Genomic DNA, 20,185 nt, shown 5'->3' on the forward strand with positions numbered 1-20,185 from the left:
TTATTTGATCCGCCCCATGCAGCTTAACACTTTTTAAATACTTTTTACGCCAATGAGAAAGATCTGAGTTTTTGTTGAAAGCATTTCTGTTTCTTTCTTGATGAATTTGGAGGAGAGTTTGGAGCGCTTGAAGGTTGGAGAATGATCTCATCTGGTTTTCATTAATGGTCAGCCCAGCACGTAGGTCTGGTCTAAATTAGCAAAGGGATGGCCAAACCACTGGAAGAAAGGAGAATGACGCCAGTGCATTCTTGGAATGCTTGTGGGATGTGGCTGCTAAGAGGAGTCGGACCTAAAATCCTGAAGAACAGAATAAAAGAACAGTCTAAATATTAAATGGCAATGCTCTGCTATTCCTTTTTGGAAGATTTTGGGTCACAGTGGGGCAAGACCTTGCTTGGTTGAAGTGTTTGGTCCCTGGGTTTCTGTTTGGGATTTCCAGAAAAAGCTTTTCTTTTATCAAGTCTTTTGTTTCAGGTGGCAAATCCAGTGCTGGCTTTCTTGTGAACGCCTTCCTTTAATCCCAGGTATTCATACATTAGGATTGGACTTTACAAGGGGAAGAATGCCTGTATGCCCAGCGCACCACTTTTTGGAAATTGGGCTAAAATGTGGTACATTATAAAAAGCATCCAGTGATGTTATAGAAATGTCAAGCAGGATCAGGCCAACTTAAAGTATTTTGGGGTGTTCAAGTTCTCACAGCCTTTCTGATGGCTTAGCAAACACTTTGGCAGCATTGTAGTCATCGAGGCAGTGCAAAGTTTGACCTTTAACAACAAGGAACTCTTCAGTTATGGATTAAATATCTACAAACGATTGCCTGGCTTTGGAACAATATGTCCTTAGCAGTTGGAAGTCAAGATCCTACCGAGTGCAGAAGGCGTGCTTTTATGGCCAGTCGTTGTGCTGCTTGTTTCGAGTTAGTGAGAGAAATCAGCCAAGGGAGAAGGAATGGAATGAGGATGTAAAATCTGGCCTCCATCCATGCACCTGCTGATGCCACACCTGTATTTTCATCTGAATCATAGTTGGCAGAGAGACAGAGAAATTGGGGAAGAAAGGGGAAGCCACATGTAAGATGAGAATCCTGGCACAACCCTTTGCCCTTCCAACTTCACTGTTTGCTTAATTGAAGATGATTGCGTGATTGGCCTTTTCTCTTTCTAAAAGCATTCACTAACGTTTCATTGTGATCACTTGTCTAGTTTCAAATATAAGTTCTCAAAATAGCTTCCTGTTTATCACGAATTCTTTTGCTTCAGTTTTGTGGAAAGCTGGAAGCAAGTATAGAAACAATTATCTGCTTCTGTTTATGTCCCCATTTCTCAGTCTGTCCAACTTTTGTTATTTTGTCACCTCTTGCTGTTCGCCTAGTTCTCTTACCATTCATCAACTTTTAATGACTTTTACCGTAATTTGGAATGGCAAAAGGTCTTGCAAAAGCTCCAGTGTACCACGGGGCCCTTTGTGTGGACAGTAACACCAAGGATCATAATGTAGCATTCTCAAAACATTATTTGAAGATTGTTCATAAAGGACATGGTGGGGTTATGGAGGCCAATATATAATCTGGTGATGAGCCTGGACAGTGCAACATGGACAGTTGCAACCTGGAATGTAATAAGATGGATTGTAAGAAGCATGAATGAAGAATGAAATGGAATAAAAGCAGCGATGTTGAGGGTCTTTAAAGCTAAAAGAGAAAAGAAGGAAGTAATAGATTTGATTGAAAAGGGTTTGTCCTGAGGGAGCAGAGTTGGTGAATCCCTGATGAGGGAATTTTAATTCTGAATAAAAGAGCTAAAACATATTGAGAAACTGAATTGGTGTCATCTAGAGTGCTAAGAATGTAGAAGTTCATAGGTTGGTGATAGTTGCATCTTACATTTAAAAAAATAATGATATCGAAAGGGGAAAAAACACATGCTTTTGGGAGAATTGTGTAACATTTCAAAATAATATGAACTAGAGCAGTAAGGTGGATATTTTTCTGAATGACATGAATAGACTGTATGAGTGGCAATGAAACAAGAAGATACAGCGGGCCAAGAGTGGAGGAGAATAGTGATTGATGTTTGAGTATCTCTTTAAAAAGATGTTTGTTTCAAATAATGAGGTTTAAGCATGAATATTCAAATGGTGAGGTAATGAATATAAAATTAAAAGAGTGGTTGAGTGGGATATTTATAATGAAAAAGCTACACGGAATGTGGGAGATAATTTTGATAGAGTTGAGAGTGAATCTTTGTGGGGGAGGGATACATATATAAAAAAAGGAAAGAAGTGAAAGAAACGAGAGTGAGTATCATTGCATGAAAAGAAAAGAAAAGTCCTGTATGAAGAAGTATTAGAACAGGAGTCGCCAACCTTTTGGACCTCATCAAACTCATAATTTTAAATCCCAGGGACCACTAATTGTTTCTGTGGGTGTGGCCTAATTTGTGGGTGTCACTTGGTGGTCATGTAACTGGCTGGGCATGGCTTGTATGTAAATATTATAAATATTTATATAAATATTGATTTTTTTATAAAAAAGAGCAACTTTGACCCAAAATCAGGCAAAGCAGACAGGCAGATTGAGTTGCTCACAGAATCACAAATTCATTCAGAGATCTATCTATCTGCCATTGTGTACCTGAGTCTGCAATGATAAATAGAAGCTTCAGTCCTAAGGAAGGTTTGGCTCTGCTTAAAAGCAGAGCTGAAGATCTAAAGATTAGCTAGAAAGCAAGAAATCGGCTAGCTAAGTCTGTCACATAAAATTTGCTTGCAAGCAAACTCATAACATTTGCTAGCAAGCAAACTCACAGAATTAACTCACAACATACCTTGTGTGTAAATGTTAATTTTTTTTATAAAAAAGAACAACTTTTACCCAAAATCAGGCAAAGCAGGCAGGCAGATTGAGTTGCTCACAGAATCATTCAGTGATCTATCTATCTGCCATCAGTTAGCTCAGTCTGTCACATAAAATTTGCTTGCTGTGAGTCTGCACTGAATAACGGAACCTTCAGTCCTAAGGGAGGTTCGGCTGTGCTTAAAAGCAGAGCCAAAGATCTAAAGATTAGCTAGAAAGCAAGAAATCCAATGATTTCCTGCTTTCTAGTTAATCTAAATCTCCCGGCACAGCAGAACAGCTGATGGTCGGAAAAAGGAAAAATAGCAACTTAGCCGGCAAGTTTGCCGGGTAAGGAGTGAGTGGGCGGGGAGGGTTCCCGCGGGTCATGTGGGCAGCGCAGCCTTGTGTTCCTGCACAGCCTGGATTAATTGCTCTGGGGGTGAAATTTCTCTGCGGCCCACTAAAATTTTCCCGAGGCCCACCAGTGGGCCATGGCCCACCAGTTGGCGACCACTGTATTAGAAGACAGGATAAATTGAGAGAAGACACAAGGAAAGATGTGGAAGGTGCTTGAAACAGAATGGAACAAACTCAGTCTTAAAATTCTATGTATGCAATCTTCTCTGTAAAATCAGTTTCAAGATTACTTTGGTGTGACAACTTATTTCCCTTTCCAGGGAGTGCTTGTCCCTGAGGGGAAGGTGGAACATTGTTTATTCTTCTTCTGGGAAATTTGTGTTCATTCTTCTCCATGAATTTGCAGTGTGTATTTTCAAAGTAGAAGTATTCTACATGATTTTCATTGCAGAAGTATTTTGAAACCTTTGTTCACAAAGAACAATTCGTTTGCCAGTGGACAATGGAAAAGCGAACTGTAGTTACTATTACATTCATGTTGGAAGCACCGGCCCAGGTGCTTCTTGGTTGAAAGGATTAGCCGGTGGCATCGCCGTTGCCCAGCAGAAGGCCGAAGCGGCTCCTTTCATGTGGCAGTTATTGTTTCACTGAAGTGGTACCTATTTATCCTTTTGCAGTTGTAGGCTTTCGAACTGCTAGGTTGGTAGGAGCTGGGACAAATGGATGGAGCTCATGCCGTCACGCAGCACAGATCCTTGGGTTTTGAGCTGCCGACCTGACAGTGGGGGTCTTCTGGTTCAGCATCCCAACCACATGAGCCACCGTGGTTATCCAAACTCTAGATAGTTGGGAGGTGCAGCTTGTGTCACATCGAAACAAGTTCTAAAGTTCTTTCCGTTGGTGGTAGACCAAGTTAGCAGGATGAAATAGATGGTCTCATTTGAAAAACAGAAGCTTTTAAGGCATGGGCGGTCTCCAATTGGGAAATAACCATAAAAAATGTAGGGAACAAAAAAAAAAGTAACAAAGTTGGAAAAGATCTTGGATGCCTTCTAGTCCCACCCCCTGCACGAGGAGGGGACCCTATACCAGCGGGGACAAATGCCTGCCCAGTCTCTTAAAAACCTCCAGCAATAGAGCATCCACAGCTTCTGGAGGCAACTTGTTCCATCAGCTAATTGTTCTTGCTGATCGGAAGTTTCGTCCTAGTTCGGATCTCTCCTTGTTAAGTTTCTATCCATTATTATGTCTTGCCATCCCCTCAGGGGCTTTGAAGAATAGGTTGCCCTCTCTTCTGTGTGACAGTTCCTCAAGTACTGGATGGCTGCTCTCATATCACCCCTAGTCCTTCTCTTCCTTAGACGAGACAGACTCCGTTCCTACAACTGCTCATCATATACTTTAACTTCCAGCTCCTTCATCATCTTGGTTGCTCTTCCCGGCACTCTTTCTAGAGAGTCCATACCATCTTTCTTGTATGTGAGGACCAAAACTGGACACGTTGTTCCTAGTGTTACCAAGGCGTTATAAAGCGGGACAGACACTTCACATGACCTTGATACTCTCCCTCTGTTGATGGATGCATAGGGACTGCATTGGCTTTTTTGGGCAGCTGCAGCACGCGGCTGGTTCACATGTAGGTGCCCACTAGGACTCCTAGTTCCCTCTCATAGTATGGCGGCAATGGTTAGACAAGAGTTTGCCTAGTTTCAGATCTGGCTAGGATGAACAGATGTCAGTCATTGACCAACAAAGATGACAGATGCTACAGATACGTCAGAGGAAATTCTGTGGAATCTTCTGCAGATCCAGAGTGCTGCGGATAGTTATGTGGAGCAAGGGTCTCCAACCTTGGCAACTTTAAGACTTCTGGACTTCAACTCCCAAAGCTGGCCAAGGAATTCTGGGAGTTGAAGCCCAGGAGTCTTAAAGTTGCCAAGGTTGGAGACCCCTGATGTGGAGTATGGCCTGTCTTCTTGAAACAACTGCAATTTCAAGATACAAAATGATGGGTATGGAATCCACACTAGTTGTGCATCAAGGATAGAACGAAGCTAACTCTTCAGGGGAGCCTGATCACTCCTCTACCGATTCCTTCCGACGAAGTACTTTGCAAGCCACCAGCATCTGGGCTTTCATTTCAGGAGTTCGTGGAGAGTTTCCGTCTGCCTTGGCTCTTTCCTAACTAAGACGATCCTGTGGTCATACTTCTAGCTTTCTTACAAGCGTTTCATCTTCTGATACGTTAAGCCTTTTATCCTCATGTTTCAGTTGGAATCTTTTCTCTCCTCTTTTTCATTCTTTTCATTCCTTTTGCTATTCTTTTAGTGTTCTTGATTAGGACAAATCCTAGGAATAATTTTCAGGATTTTTAGAGTATTGGGGAGAAGAGGGGGAGACTGTTGGCTTAGGTTCTACTTCACTGTGTTTTTAAAGACATTTTTCTCAACTTGCTGATGATGCTATCACTCCTGCCTTCTCCTAGCCCTTTGAGGAGGGGTGTATGTGTGTGTGTATGTCCTTTAGTAGCTCTCTTAGGAGCCAGTCAGAAGAAGATATGAGTTATCTCTCATTGTCTTCCTATGTTTGGTCACATGAATTCTACAGTCATTTGTATATAGTTTTAATCATAGTTAAGCTCTCTAGTCTAGATAAAATGCCCATTGTTATCGCTACATCTCTTTGCTGCTTTCTAAAAGCATTCCATAACTTTACTCACCATTCTCCTAATCCACCCAACCCAACCAACAGCTATAATTTTGCTTAAATGCAGAGTTTTAGGTCTTCCATCCATTTAAATCTACTTTCTCTACTTCATAGTAAACCGCTGAGAATACCAAGCCATAAACATGGCTTGTTTGCGTTGTCTTCGCTCCTAATTCAAACCAGTGTGTGCATATTTTAAACATTGCAATGGCCTGATTGTTTTTATTCCGTTCCTTTTCCAAGGAATGAAGGAGACATGTTTTTTTCCCCCTCTTACCTCATTTCTCCAGTGTTGCATGTTCATTAATTCTTCAAAATATATTTACTGGGGAAGGAATTACCTAGCCTCAACTGACCCTGGAGACATCAAGCATGCAATACATGGATTTTAACTGGGTCTTCGTGTCCTGGCACTCTTATTATAGTAATTGCTTCATACAGCGTTGACTCTTTGCGTATTAGAAATATTGTGAGCCAATATTTCAGCCCCAATTGTTCAAAGGTTGATATTATTCCTTACAATTTGGTTCAAAGTAGAATAAAGAACATTTGATTGATTAGGAAGTTTCATGCCCTTCCTCAATTTTTTTACCCAAATCCAACCATAACTGATAGCAGGTTCAAGCAGTGAGGATCGCTGGTGGTGAATATCCTCTCCCCTCACCCTTTTTTTTTCTTTATTTCTATGCCTTGTCCTTTACAGAGACAGCAAAACCTTTTTCCTCGTCACCCATTTGATGCCTTTCCTTTGTGGCCGCAAGTAGCAAATTCAATCTTTTGTTGCCTGCAATGGGCTGGGCAAAGGGCCTGCCAAGCTCAGTGGAAAGACTTCTCAGTTGCCCTAAAAGCCCACCCCCCATCAAGGGTAGGGGGCCCATTCCCTTTGCCCTGGGAAGAATTTGCTCCTTGGATTAGCAGGTCCTTTTATTTGAGGGAGACTGGCTGGGGGTACATGGAGCACACAGTGAGGACCGATGCCCCAAAGCCTCTCTCAGTACATTCTGCTTCCTGGTCTCACCTGTGTTGTTGCCTGTGGCTAGAATTCCTTCTCACCTGGGTCTCTCGGATTCTTAAGATGCAAGTCTGTGAAAACTTTTGCTGAGGTAGGCAATAAAAATAAGATTTTAAAAATGGCCTCCGTTTCACCTCTAAGATGTTTGATGCTTTGGTTAGACCCTGCAAATTCTCAGGCCAGAACACTAAAACCTTGGCAGATTCCATAATCATATGTGTGTGTGTGTGTGTGTGTGTTGAAATAAAAGGACACTCCTGAGGTATTAAGGATTTAACAAATAAATGTTGCAGTGTCCCAAGGCCAGCTTTTCTTCTCGAAATTAAGGAAATAAACTTGTTATTGGGGATACACAAGCACACGCACACATACGCACACGTGTTTATATAGAGAATTTTAATTTTCCCCTTTTCCTGTTTTCAGATCTTTCTAAAGGGTGAAGAATTAATTGAGTAACTCCAATCAAAGGAAGATCGTGAATAGACCTACTACCCCTGTTCCTGCTTTGCCAAAAAGCTCCAGCTTCTCCTCATGTTTCAGAAGGGCTTCTTCTTCTTCTGAGTCCACCAATAAAAGTAAGTCGTGCTTCCCTTCAGAGAGGGCTGGTCCTTTTCCCCCCCCGCCAGTCACGGCCCTTCATGCTTTACGTGTATCACGTTTTGGGACGAGAAAGTGCCAATGAAAGCCCTGACTGCGGAGCAACTACAGAAAGGCCCTTCCACGAAGGGTGGCTTGAGAAATGTTCTTCTCATACCTTTTACTCCCTCCAGCCCAGGGCATGAGCCTATGGAGGGGAAAGCCTGGGAAGGCATCTAGGCCAGGCCAGGCTGACGTGGAGGACGGAATGGGCGTCCCAGGTGTGTTGTCTAAACCGTCCGCTTCTTTGCGAAGCCCACGGATTCCCCCCTGGATGGAGAGCACCAACCTTTTCAGGCCGATAATTTCAGTCTTGGAAAATAAGGCCCTGAAGCTCAGGGAAAGCCCTCCGACCTCCAACATCTGCTCCCAAATGAGGTGTACATCTTGGACCTTCCCGCTGTAGTGATGTGCCGCCCCTTATTGTATCCCTGGGTCCCTCAGAAAGAACTTGGGAAAAGGGCGGTTCTTTCCTCAAGCCCTGTCCCCATAGAAGGTGGGGACTTTCCGAAAGAGCCCAAGAAAGTCACCTTTCGTGAGAGGGTCCTCCTATTTTTATCGATCTCTCCCATCTTCAAAGTTTTCTCCACGCCTTTCTTTCCACCCTCATTAGCTCCCCAGTAACCCTCCTTTCTCTCCCCCTGCAGGGCCAGGGCAGCCGCGGCCCCCTTTTGCGTTCCACCCAGGGGGCACCGCAGTGGAGATGAGGAATTCAGAAGAGCAAACCACGACGACAGTTTTACAGCGTTTGCTGCAGGAGCAGCTCCGGTATGGGAACCCCAACGAGAGCCGCACCCTCCTTGCTTTGCACCAGCAGGCCACCCTGCCTTTTGCCAGCAACGGGAGCCCCGGGGCTCCCAACGAAGGGCTGAGCAGCCAGGACCACCCCGTTGGGACCCATGTTGCTCGCCAAGAGCCCCAGGGCCAGGAGATTCAAATGGACAACAGCATCATGGAGAAGCAGCTCTCGCCAAGGCTCCAAACGGGCGAGGACCTCCCGACCTACGAAGAAGCTAAAGTCCAGTCCCAGTACTTCAGGGGCCAGCCGCACGCCAGCGTTGGAGCGGCCTTTTATGTAACCGGAGTCTCCAACCAGAAGATGAGGACCGAAGGGCGCCCCACCGTGCAGCGGCTGAGCCCAGGGAAGGTCCACCAGGATGAAGGACTGAAGGACCTCAAGCAGGGGCACGTCCGCTCCCTGAGTGAGCGGCTGATGCAGCTGTCTCTGGCCACCAGTGGCGTGAAGGCCCATGCCCCCGTCACCAGCGCCCCGCTCTCCCCGCTCTCCTCCCAGCAGACCAATGACTTCTACAAGACCTCTGGGGCAGGCCCTCCGCAGCCCGGGGTGAAAGGGTTGGAGCACAGGGGGCCTCCTCCCGAATACCCCTACAAGAACGTCTCCAGTCCATCCGTGGGCTGTAAGCCACTGGATCCTGGGCATTTCTACAGCGACCACCGCCTGCCCCAGCAAGGACGCTCTGACGGGCCCGCCATGAGGTATCAGCACCCCCCTGAATACGGCTCCTTCCGGTAAGCGGTTCAGGCTCCTTGCGGCCCTAAGCAAGCGCCGAGGTTTCGGGAGCTGCCGCTGCGCTGCCGGTTTGTCCTTTCTCCTGCCAGGTGTTCTTGAGGGGCCCTGGTCAAAGTTGGGGTGGGATTCGGGCTCGTTACAATCGGGCACCAGGATGGCACTGTTCCGTGGTGGGATTCAATTTTTTTTACTACCGGTTCTGTGGTGGGCGTGGCTTGGTGGGTGTGGCAAGGAAAGGATCCTGCAAAATCCCCCTTCCCTCCCCACCCCGCTAACCTGCTTTCCAGCTCCGTTCTCCTGGGCAGGGCAACCAAAGGAGACCCAGCCCATCAGTTGGGACTCAATGGGAGGCAGAGAATAGAGGGGGGCTGGGCCAATCGGAGGGGGGATTGGCCGGTTCTCCTAACTACTCAAGATTTATGCTAGCGGTCCTCCAGAACCGGCTGAATCCCACCTCTGGCAGCGTTGGATCTAAGGATTGGAGGCTCCCCTTCTCTGGAGGATTCTCTCCAATGGGAAGGAGGGGGGGGCTTTTGTTGCGTGTCAGTGGCACCGTGCCACACCCCAGCTTTTCACCTCTTCCCTGAGCCCCCCCCCCCAACCGAAAATAGGGCATGACAGAAAGTGCTTGTTTTGAGCCGTGGCGTTCAGGGCCCTGAAAACAGGGATGTCACGGATTCCAGAGAGGCCAAGTTTGGAGGTGCTTTAGACCCTTCCTGCTTCCCGAACTTCACCCCATCTGCCATCAGGGACCATATTAAAAAAAAAAAAAAATACTAGAGTGCCCCCAATGTCTTGCTTGGAATAAACTCGCCCTGGACTCTTAAGGCAGAGGTCCCCAAACTTGGCCACTTTTTAAGGCTTGTGAACTTCAACTCCCAGCAAAGCTGGCTGGAGAATTCTGGGAGTTGAAGTCCACAAGTCTTAAAAAGTGGCCAAGTTTGGGGACCTCTGCTCTAAGGGGGGGGCTCTTCGGAACGATCAAGGTGAGCTGTGGAGGGTGGTTTGCTTCTCGTTTGCCCCAATTTATTTTCCTGTTCCAGAGGACGAAACTAAACTCTCGTCAAGCCAATTCGGCCTTTTCCCCTGAACAATTTGATGACCCAGCAAGGAAAGGCTGCGTTTCCTTCTCGTGACAGGAAATGGGTGTCAGTCACACCAAATGCCAAAGGTTTGGGTTTTGCAGAGATGTTTTGTTTTATTTTTTTTATTTTTTTTTAATCCGCTGGCAAGTAAACCATGCGAACGAGCAGTTGAGCCACTGCCTGTTCAGGGCATGGCGGAATGGTGCCCCCAATATTTGTGGGAATGGCTGCTTTGCTTCTCCACCTCAGTGCCCGGCTGGTGCGTAGGCGCTCGGTTTGTATGCATGGGAGGTCGTGAAAAACGTCTTTGATCTCCCTGTGGAAAAACTAGGGAAAAAAAGGGAGGTTACACTGTGCCTTGTGAAAGGCCTTGGCAGGTGTCTTCAGAAGGAGTCTTTGCGGGCCATTGGGAACATCTGGCCAGGTAAACAACAGGGCTGCCGTTCTCAAAGTTTCCGCTTGGAAACGGAGCCCTTTTCAGGGGACTGTATTGTGCTGGGCTCAGCAGCCAAACCCTTTTGCCTGTCAACAGTTTGAAACAGCCCAGGAAGCAAAGTTTACAAAGGCCCGGGAAGGGCGGAGGGAGGGACCGGAGCAGAGTAAAGCTACTAGCACATCAAGATCATGGGAAGGGTTGACACCACTTTATAAGGCTTTGCTAAGACCACACTGGGAATATATGGCATCCATTTCTGATCGCCACAATATTAAAAAAAAACACATTGAGACTCTGGAAAAAGTGCAGAGAAGAGCAACAGAAATGATTAGGGGGCTGGAAGGTAAAACATACGAAGAACGAGTGCAGGATTTGGGAATGGCTACTTTAATGAAAATAAGGACTAGGGGGTGATACGACAGCAATCTCCCAATATTTGAGGGGCTCCCACAAAGGAGAGGGGAGTGAACCAGAAGGCAGGACAAGAAACAACAGATGGAAACTAATCAAGGAGAGAAGCAACCTGGAAGGAAGGAGAAATTTCTTGACAGTGAGAACAATTAACCAGTGGAACAGCCTGCCACCAGAAATCACGGATGCTCTTATCACTGGAGGTTTTTTTTAGAAGAGATTAGACCACCATTCGTCTGAAATGCTTTATAGGGTTTCCTGCTTGAGCAGGTGGCTGGACTAGATGACCACCAAGGTCCCTTCTAATTCTGTTACTCATAATAAAACCTAAGTTTACTTATAACTTTAAATTTTCACCTTTCAACATATTTTTCCAGAATAGCATAATAATTGTAACTATTGCAATTTTTTTACAAAAAAATATATACTGTAAACATGTTTACAATATTTGCAGTTATAAAACACTACACTGATCGAACAGTATTGAACGTTGAAAATACAGAAGTTTTCATTATTATTAAAAAGGGTTCAGTCAAACCTCCAGAAAAACCTGTTTCCAACAAGGCCTAGAAAAATCATGAACCTGTCCTTACTCTTAACGAGGCCCGAGAAGCTTCTTTGGTAAGAACTTCCAATAAAACAGGTTTAAATAAACCCGAGAATCCAGGTTTATTGACTATCTGTGGAGAATATTGAAGCTGCAATAGAACTATTTGGTGTCGAAGCACAAAAAACCCAGTAATTTTGGGCTAGGAAAAAGAAATAAAATGCTCTTGATTCCCATTAAGCGTATTCATTCAAGAAAAACTCAAAGCCCTCCGCCTTAAGATAAATTAATGAAAAATTATTGACATGCTTGTCCAAGGGACAACTGGACTTCCTTGTTTTCCTTTGAAGACGTTTCACTCCTCATCCAAAAAGCTTCTTCAGCTCTGACCGGATGGTGGGGAATGGAAGGATTTATACTCCTTGCAAACAGCTGGTCATTTGCATCCTTTTAGGGAGTCATTGAGGCCACTTGGGAGGTTTATTTGTGTCCTCGGGGCCACCTGAGTGGTGCTCCTGGTTCCCTGTGAAAGCCCAGCTGCCTCCGGAAAAAGCACCTTTGGGAGAACCCATGACCCGGATGAATGAGAATCCCTACAGACCTTTATTGACATAATTCATCTCTGGGTTAATTATGGCCTTATTTCTGTCATGTCAGAAATTACAGTTTAGCCGCAGCTGGCTTGAAGGCTGCACCCCAGGCACTTAGGCCCCACCTGCAACTGCAGACGGTCTCCTTGCCAGGAAGTGGGTTAGCGAAGCCCCCGGTCACCTCTGTCACTTTCAGCTGAAACCGAAGGTGCTGGTTTGTTTTCTCCCTCAACACGTCCACCTTGAAAAACTAGCTCAGACGAGTCGCTCTGGAGATCCTCCCTCATCCAGTTCATAGCTGTCCCAACTAGGCGCTTTTTGGAAAAGGCAGCTGGGCTGGTTCCCTTTCTTTTTTCCTTGAGGAAGGAGGAGAAAGAGGCGTTTTGCTTCTCCTCCAAGAAGCTTCATCCGTCGTCGTGATGGGGGAGGATGGAAGGATACAGTGGGTACCAGGTACCTGAAAAGGCACCTGTGAGATAGTAGCTCAGGTGAGCTGTTGACCACAACCACCAGTGTCCTGGTGGGACCAGACGATGAATCAATAAGCGGTCTAACCTGTCCAAAATTGCGACTTGTTGTGTTTTCATACCTAGCTTATTGTTCTGGCCAAAATGGCTGCTACGTTGGGATTGCGTTGCCAATTTTTCCAGGTCTTCCTTTGTTTTCACAGCCCTCAATGATCTATGGCAATCTCAGATTCATAGAACAGCCACCCTTGAGGCAAAATGATTACTCGGATTTATAGCGCATCTTGGTGTATGCCTGAGTCTGCATTCACAGGGTTAGGGAAGTATTAGATGACAATTGTTTTCGCAGCTGCAGAGCCCTTAGAAGTCTTGGAAGGGGATCTGCTGCACACCGCTTCCCTTTCGCTACAAAAGGGAATTTCTCGATTTAAAATAGTTGTTGTCCTGTCTTGGGGCCATTCAGGGTGCAATAAATCAGGGGTCTCCAACCTTGGCGATTTTATGCCTGGTGGACTTCAATTCCCAGAATTCCCCAGCTGGTCAATTGAGCAACAGCTGGATCCCAGGCTCCCATAGCCCCGCCAATCAGTGGGCTGGCCGACCGGAAATGCTGCCATTGCTGCCTCCGCTGGGACCACTGGAGGCTTCACTGCTGGGCAGCTGATGGGTGGATGGTTCAGCCTCTTGGAATACTGCCGATTAGCTGTTCTAGGCGGCGGGAATGCCGCTGCCGATCGCCACTGCCACCATTCAGCAACGGCAATCAGTGGCAAATGGTGGTGAACGGTGGCAGGGATCCCCGACCTCTAGAACAGCTGATTGGTGGTGTTCTCAGAGATCGATCCAACCGCCAATCAGCAGCGAAGGCTCCCGCGTTCCATGGCAGTGGCAAATGGTGGTATTTGCACAGCGCCCCTAAACAATCCATGGATGTCTTATATGTATGTGAAGTCTGCTCAGACTTGTCCACCTGGTCACCACCTTGGCCACGATTCCCTGACCCTGTTGAGATTTTCAGACAAAATTGGAAACAGAGTTGTACGTAAGTCTGGAGCTTCATTACGTCCGTTCCATGCAACTAAGGTGTTCACGTTGTCACTGAAGTTGGAAGAGGTCCTGTGTCAAGGTGTAGGTATCCCTTGAGCATCCAAAGCTGGGACTAGTGCCATGCATTCCCAACCGCCTTTGGCACCATAACCCAACCAAGACGAGCTCTGCTGTTTCAGGAAGGTCTAAGCAGGAAAGCTCAAATGGTGATGGCGCAGAAGAAGTCTACAGCGTGTCTGGGGTGTGTGTGTCCAGGTCTGAATGCGGCGTCCTTGTCTAAAGGGTGTGTTGGTTCTCCCCGACAGGCAAAACCCGGAGATTCAGCTGCCATTCCAGCCACGGCCTCCCCACCACCACAGCCCGACCTCTTCCCTGACCTCTTTGGGGTCCCTGACGCTGCTGCAGTCGCTGCCGCCTTCCAGGCTGTCTCCGTCTCAACACCAGCCTCCTCTGACCCCCAGCCAAGGGGACCCCTTCTCTCTGCCCCGGACGCAGCAGCTTTTTTTGCCCAGCCAGATCCACCAGGGCGACCTGTACCGGTTCTGCCAGCCTCTGACTGGACAGCAGCAAGTGGACTCTTATGCGGCCCTGCCCAGGCCCCCACCCGCCCCTTCCCCCTACCAGCAGATGCCGGTGGACCCCTATGTCATTGTCTCCAGGGCCCAGCAGATGGTGGAGATCCTCTCCGAGGAGAACAAGTCTCTACGGCAAGAGCTGGACGGATGCTATGAGAAAGTGGCCAGGTTGCAAAAGGTAGGGAAACGCCCGTGTCTTCCCTCTGCTTCTCTTTGGACCAGGGCTCCCCCAAACGTGGCCGCTTTAAGATTGGCGGACTTCAGCTCCCAGAATTCTCCAGCTGGTCAACTGGGAGCTGAAGCCCACCCGTCTTAAAGCGGCCACGTTTGGGGGAGCCCTGCGTTTGACAATCACAAGGATGGTACTTTGGAGGAGCCAGCGCTGTTGCAAATCACCCATTTCCACAGCATCCCCCTGTCTTCCATGTCCTGATTTAATCTGCATACAGATAGTCCTCAGCTTACAACACTTCATTTTGTGACGGTTCAAAGCCATAGCCAAAGTGACGGCCGTTTTTCATACTTACGTCCATTGCAGCGTCCCCCATGGTCATGTGATCGAAGTCCAGATGCTTGGCAACTGTTTTGTATCTGTGAAGGTTGCCGGGTCCTGGGGGGGTCCTGGGATCCCCTTTCGCGACTTTCTGGCGAGCAAAGTCAAGATTCACCTAACCATGTTGACTAACTTAACAACTGCAATGATTCATTTAACAACGGTGGCAAGAAAGGTCGTAAAATGGGGCAACCTTCACTTAACAGACATCCCACTTAGCCGCCTAAACGTTGGGCTCAATTGTGGGCGTCACCTGAGGGCTACCTGGACCGTCTTGTCTCATTTTGGGCTAGGTTAATAGGTGCATCTTGAGAGGGAGAGAGGGAGAGAAGCAAACGCCCCGTGTCAGGCGGCTGGGGTTGGTGCAGAGAGCCTGGAGCTGAGGCCTTGGCGCTTCCTCAGTAGGGCTGAGGAAAGACTCCTGGCTCCTTGGCTGCAGACAGGGGTTTTCTTCCAACCCGCCATTAACTCTGGACTCCCATCCTTTCGGACCAGGCTGTCAGCAAATGTTCTCTGGGAAATCCCGGGAGATGAAAATCGGGCCTGGTTGAGGCGAAGCTTCCTCGGCCCATTTCAGAGATTACGAGCCTCTCGTTTGGGGCAAGGGCCGAGTTCCTATATTATGCTGAGCCTTCGTGCAGTTTGTCTGGTTTTGACGTAGCATGAAATGCCAGCCCCGCCACTGGGCTCGTTCAACACGTTTGAAGTGAATAATGCCTTAGCGCAAAGCTTCAGCTTCCTATGTTCAAACCCTGCAAATCCAGGTTTTGTCAAGGTGTTGAAACGTTCCTTGTGAAGGTGGATTCACAATTCCTTGGAAGGCTGCAAGGGAGGCCCATTCCAGGGTGTGTTGCTGATGCGTGTCGTCGGGTGGCTTTTGTGCGCTGGCTCCTTCTGGCAGGGTCACCTCTGGCTGCCAGCCGGCGTCCCCTGCAGACACCCTGGAGTCTGGCTGCCCACCTCAGGGCCAGCCTGGCCTTGTGCACCCAGTGACAGGGACCCTTTCTGGGGCTGAGCTGCCAGGCCAGAGGCGGCTTTCTCTTCGCACTGTGCCAACCAGCCAACAACCCTTCCCAGAGCTTTGCACACGGGGCTGGTGGGATTCAGAGCTGAGAACGCGCTGCTGAATTTTTGTGTGTGAGTTTTACTCTCATATAATTAATTATTTGTTGTAGCTAGAAACAGAAATCCAACAAGTCTCAGAGGCCTACAAAAATCTGGAGAAGTCTTCTTCCAAGCGGGAGTCCCTGGAAAAGACCATGAGAAACAAGTTGGAATGTGAAATCCGTAGACTTCATGACTTTAACCGTGATCTCAGAGGTAAAAGAAACTTTAAAGTTCTCTTGATTGCTGTGGAGTGATTGAAGGTCAGGGATATAATTCCGCACCTCCCTTTTTCTCCCTTTGTAAAATCCATTAGGTGTTCACGTTACATTTACTCTTGTGAACATTCAGAATCCTCATCACTTGGGTTGGGGGCCAAATAGTTTCCTGCCCAGCTACAAAGTTCAACCTGCGTTGCTGAGTTCAGCCTCAGTGGGCTGAGTGTGTAGGCCCAAAAGAGTCCTCAAAGAGAACTTAGCGTTTAAAAGTTCGGAACCGTTTTTATTAATGTGGCACAGGAGAATAGGATAGCAATCACCTCCTTTTAAAGCACTGCGCTACGATCCCTGACAGATATCCTGCTCTGCAAAGCGTCCAGACAGCCTACCTAAATTTAACAAGGAAAGTGGCCGTAGAAACCTTTAGAAAAGGAACTCTGGCAGTTGAAGTCCACGAGCCTTAAAGTTGCCAAGGTTGGATTGGAGACCCTGCCTGAATGGATTTGGAGATGCGTCACCCTGTGCGATGACACTATGTGTGACATGGTTATTAAAGAGCCTGGACGAGGACCAGTGTTGTGTCCCCAGAGCATTTGCAGCTCTGGCCAAGACAGGGCTCCATTCTTTTGGGTTGTAACTGCTTGTGCCGCATTCAAGGCACTGTGAAACCATCGCGTAGTTTGCGTTTAGGGAGCCGATAGGTAAAAGTTTAGCAACACTGACCCCTGCTAGCCAAACTAGGTGCAGCATGTTCCCTTCACAAGGAAGTGTTCAGGAATTATTACATACTTTCTCTTTCCTGTCTCGGCACTTCTTGTTACAAAGCGTTGATAGCAAAGAGAAGGGAAGGGACGCCATTTTGGCCTTCATTTCCCAGGTAGAGAAGCCACGCCCAGTTCCTCACCTGCAATCTCGACCCATCTGGAGGTATCAAAAGTGAGCCAGGAATCCCTTCATACCTTTGGGCAGCATAGCTTCTGTAGGATGCAGGGTAGCTTAGACAGTAGGTAGGCCACCATTACAGCTAGGGGCACACGGTCTCTCTCTCTCTCTCTCTCTCTTTCTCTCTTGTGCTAGTTATTGTGTGCATACAGTGCATTCAGAAAGTCTTCAGGCCCCTTTCACTTTTGTCAATTTTATCAGGCTGCAGCCTGATTCTGCAGGTGTTGAAATTCATTTTTTTCCTCATTAATCTACATTCAGTACCACACAATGACAAAGTGAAAACGGAATTTTAGAATTTATTAAAAAGAAAAAAAAAATGAATACCACACTGGCATAAGTATTCAGACCCTCTACAACAACATGTGAAATTTAGCTTTGGTGGCTCCCATTTCTCCTACTGGCACGTTTCTACACCTTGAATGGAGTCTACCTGTTGTAAATTGATTGGACATGATTTAGAAAGGCAGACACCTCTCTACAGAAGGTTTCACCGCTGACAACGCATGCGGTAGCAGAGCAAAAGCTATGTGGTCGAAGAAACTCCCTGCAGAACTCCGAGACAGGATTATTGCAAGGCCTCGGTCTGTGGAAGGCTAGGATAAAATTTCTGCTGCCCTGGAAGTTCCTACGAGCACAGGGGCCTCCATAATTCTCAAATGGAAGAGGTTTTGGCACAACCAGGATTCTCCCAAGAGCTGGCCGCCCGGTCAAATGGAGCAATCTGGGGAGAAGGGCCTTAGTAAGAGAAATGACCAAGGCCTTGGAGGTCACTCTGACTGAGCTCCAGAGATCCTGTGTGGAGATGGGACAGAAGGACAACCATCACTGCAGCTGTCCACCAATTGGGCTTTACGGCGGAGGGGCCTCTCCTCCTCAGTGCAAAACACATGAAAGCCTGCTTGGAGTTTGCAAAAAAGAGCACATTGAGTTTATTCCTTACAGTCTGAGGGTCCTTCGTGTGCAAAAAGAGCACACGAAGGACCCTCAGACTGTAAGGAACAAACTCTGAACGATTACTGATTTCTTTCTGAATGCCCTGTACATCCATATATACAGTATATTTATGTGCCATTGCTTATTTTTTTTACAGTTTTGCCTGACCTTGCAGCTCTTAAATGTAGATTAGAGGGTGAAATGCTGTCTCCTTTGTTGAATGGCAAGAAAGGTTAACTGCTTGGGTAGCTTTCCACAGAGCCCTTGGGTTAGGGAGGAGCAAGTCCAGGACAACCAAGGAAGACCCGTGTTCCAACTCCTCTTCATCCACGAAAGTTCACTGGGTGACTTGGGCTGCGGTCACTCTCTTTCTCTCCGTCCAGCCCCCCCCCCTCGCTAGGCCCTCGTGCAAGGTGGCAGGAGGAATGATACACATGGGGTAGGACAGTTGATGAATCAGCCCTAACCGCTCAGTGACCCCAGCGTTTCTCCTTTCCTTTGCAGAGCGTATGGATACCGCTAATAAGCAACTTGCAGAGAAAGAATTTGAGGGCACAGAGGATAACAGGAAAACCATCTCCCAGCTCTTTGCGCAAAGTGAGTCCATCATGTTTCCTGTGGTTAATTGTTTTGCAAAGCGCTGAAAGCAGAAGAAAGCAGGCTTGAGAAATTCCCAGGAGAAGTTGGGGGGAGCTGGGGACAAGGACTCTGGGTCTCTTGCCAGTAAGAGAACTCCTCCTCGTGTTCACTTAGACATTTCAGCTGCTATTCCTGCTCTGCTGCGTTCGGCTGCCTGGAGGGGAAGGCCAGGTATATTGGAAAAACACAAGGCCTTCTGAGCCAGTTTGCTTTCCCCCTTCCTCATGCTGAGGTTCACCTGTTGGGCTGAGGCCGCTGATTTAGAACGGTCAATATACAGCTTTTGTCCATAACCTTTAACTGGGCAAAACATTTTGAACCTCGAAAATGACGTCAAGTGTCCTGCAACGCTTCCTTTGCTGATGCTCTGTCTCAGGGCTGTCAGACTGCTGGCCTGCGGGCTGGATGCGTCAATGCTCCCTGGTGGTTCGGCTGTCCCACCATCGCTTCCTGCCGGTCTCAAAGGGCAGAACTCTGGAGGGGTCCATTGTGCCCAATGGACCATGTGGGAGGGAGGGCAAAGGCCTCCCATCAGCCTTTGCTTTGCTCTTCCTTATAATGTAGAAATAATGTGGGAAAGCTGTTGATTGATGCCAGATGTTGGAAGCAGAACGGAACGAACTTGTCTAGAACTAGATCAGGTAATCTTCCATTTCTGCCAAGAGGTGGCCACCTGCTCTTCCCGGCAGCTTTGGGGTTCTCCGTTCTTGGTGGCGAGGTTAGTAAAAGCAGCTATGAGGGATTCAGGGAAAATAGACCATCAGGGACACTCTTACCATCAGCTGCTGGACAGCATTGGAAGGGAAGAATTCTTGTTTTCTATCCTCCTTGCAGATTCTGGCAAACAAAATTTCCTGAAAGAAGAGTTCCCAAATCATACATATCTATGTGCCCTGCGCAAACACACACAACCACACGCAGAGAGAGAAAGAGTGTTTCTTTGTTTACTACGGGTTAATTTCCGAAACATAATTGAAGAAATGCAATGACAATAAGACTGTCATCATCGCTGTTTGAAAAATGTGCTTGAAACACGTTTCCCTTCATCGCAGAGCTCGTCACTCTTCTCTCTGAACTCTACTCTCAAAGCCGTATTTCTCTTCCCCCCCCCCGCCCCCCTTCTAACTTTGCCCGCACAGATAAAGAAACCCAGCGGGAAAAGGAGAAGCTGGAGGTGGAGCTGGCCGGGGTTCGCTCAACTAATGAGGAGCAACGGCGGCACATTGAGATCCGGGACCAGGCCCTGAACAACGCGCAGGCCAAGGTGGTGAAGCTGGAGGAAGAAGTAAGTCTTCCCCTTTTGCTCTCGGGCATCCGTGGAGTTTTGACGGAGTCCTGTGTTTCTCAGCGTTGGTGACCTGAAAATGTGTGAACTTCCATCCCCTTGCAGACCGAGGAAGTTGGGAAGTTGCCAAATTTGAGAAAAACACTTGTCTTAATAGTAAGAAGGACACCACTGGCCTACTTGAACTTGCAGGATTAATCAGTGCATTGCAAGCATCCAGAGACTTTTTCAGGTTCAAGATTAAAACAAAAACATCTGGAATTAAG

General features: G+C 47.4%; 1 protein-coding gene across 3 annotated transcripts in view; it reads left to right on the plus strand.

The window, feature by feature from the left end:
* Positions 1–20,185, plus strand: part of AMOT (angiomotin) — a 48,599-nt gene that overhangs the window by 12,127 nt on the left and 16,287 nt on the right. For 2 of the 3 annotated variants that reach the window (XM_087940887.1, XM_026703104.2), the window contains exons 2-7: positions 7,341–7,492; positions 8,201–9,083; positions 13,973–14,420; positions 15,971–16,115; positions 18,500–18,592; positions 19,774–19,919. In XM_087940887.1, coding sequence (XP_087797013.1) covers positions 8,257–9,083; positions 13,973–14,420; positions 15,971–16,115; positions 18,500–18,592; positions 19,774–19,919 — 1,659 coding nt within the window. In that variant the 5' untranslated portion in view covers positions 7,341–7,492; positions 8,201–8,256. Of the gene's footprint in view, positions 1–7,340; positions 7,493–8,174; positions 9,084–13,972; positions 14,421–15,970; positions 16,116–18,499; positions 18,593–19,773; positions 19,920–20,185 lie in introns of those variants that run through there. The other variant, XM_087940888.1, reaches the window with a different exon arrangement.

This window comes from Pseudonaja textilis, chromosome 12 (genome assembly GCF_049901715.1).
Source record: "Pseudonaja textilis isolate UNSWEBS1 chromosome 12, rPseTex1.2, whole genome shotgun sequence".
NCBI classification, from domain to species: domain Eukaryota; kingdom Metazoa; phylum Chordata; class Lepidosauria; order Squamata; family Elapidae; genus Pseudonaja; species Pseudonaja textilis.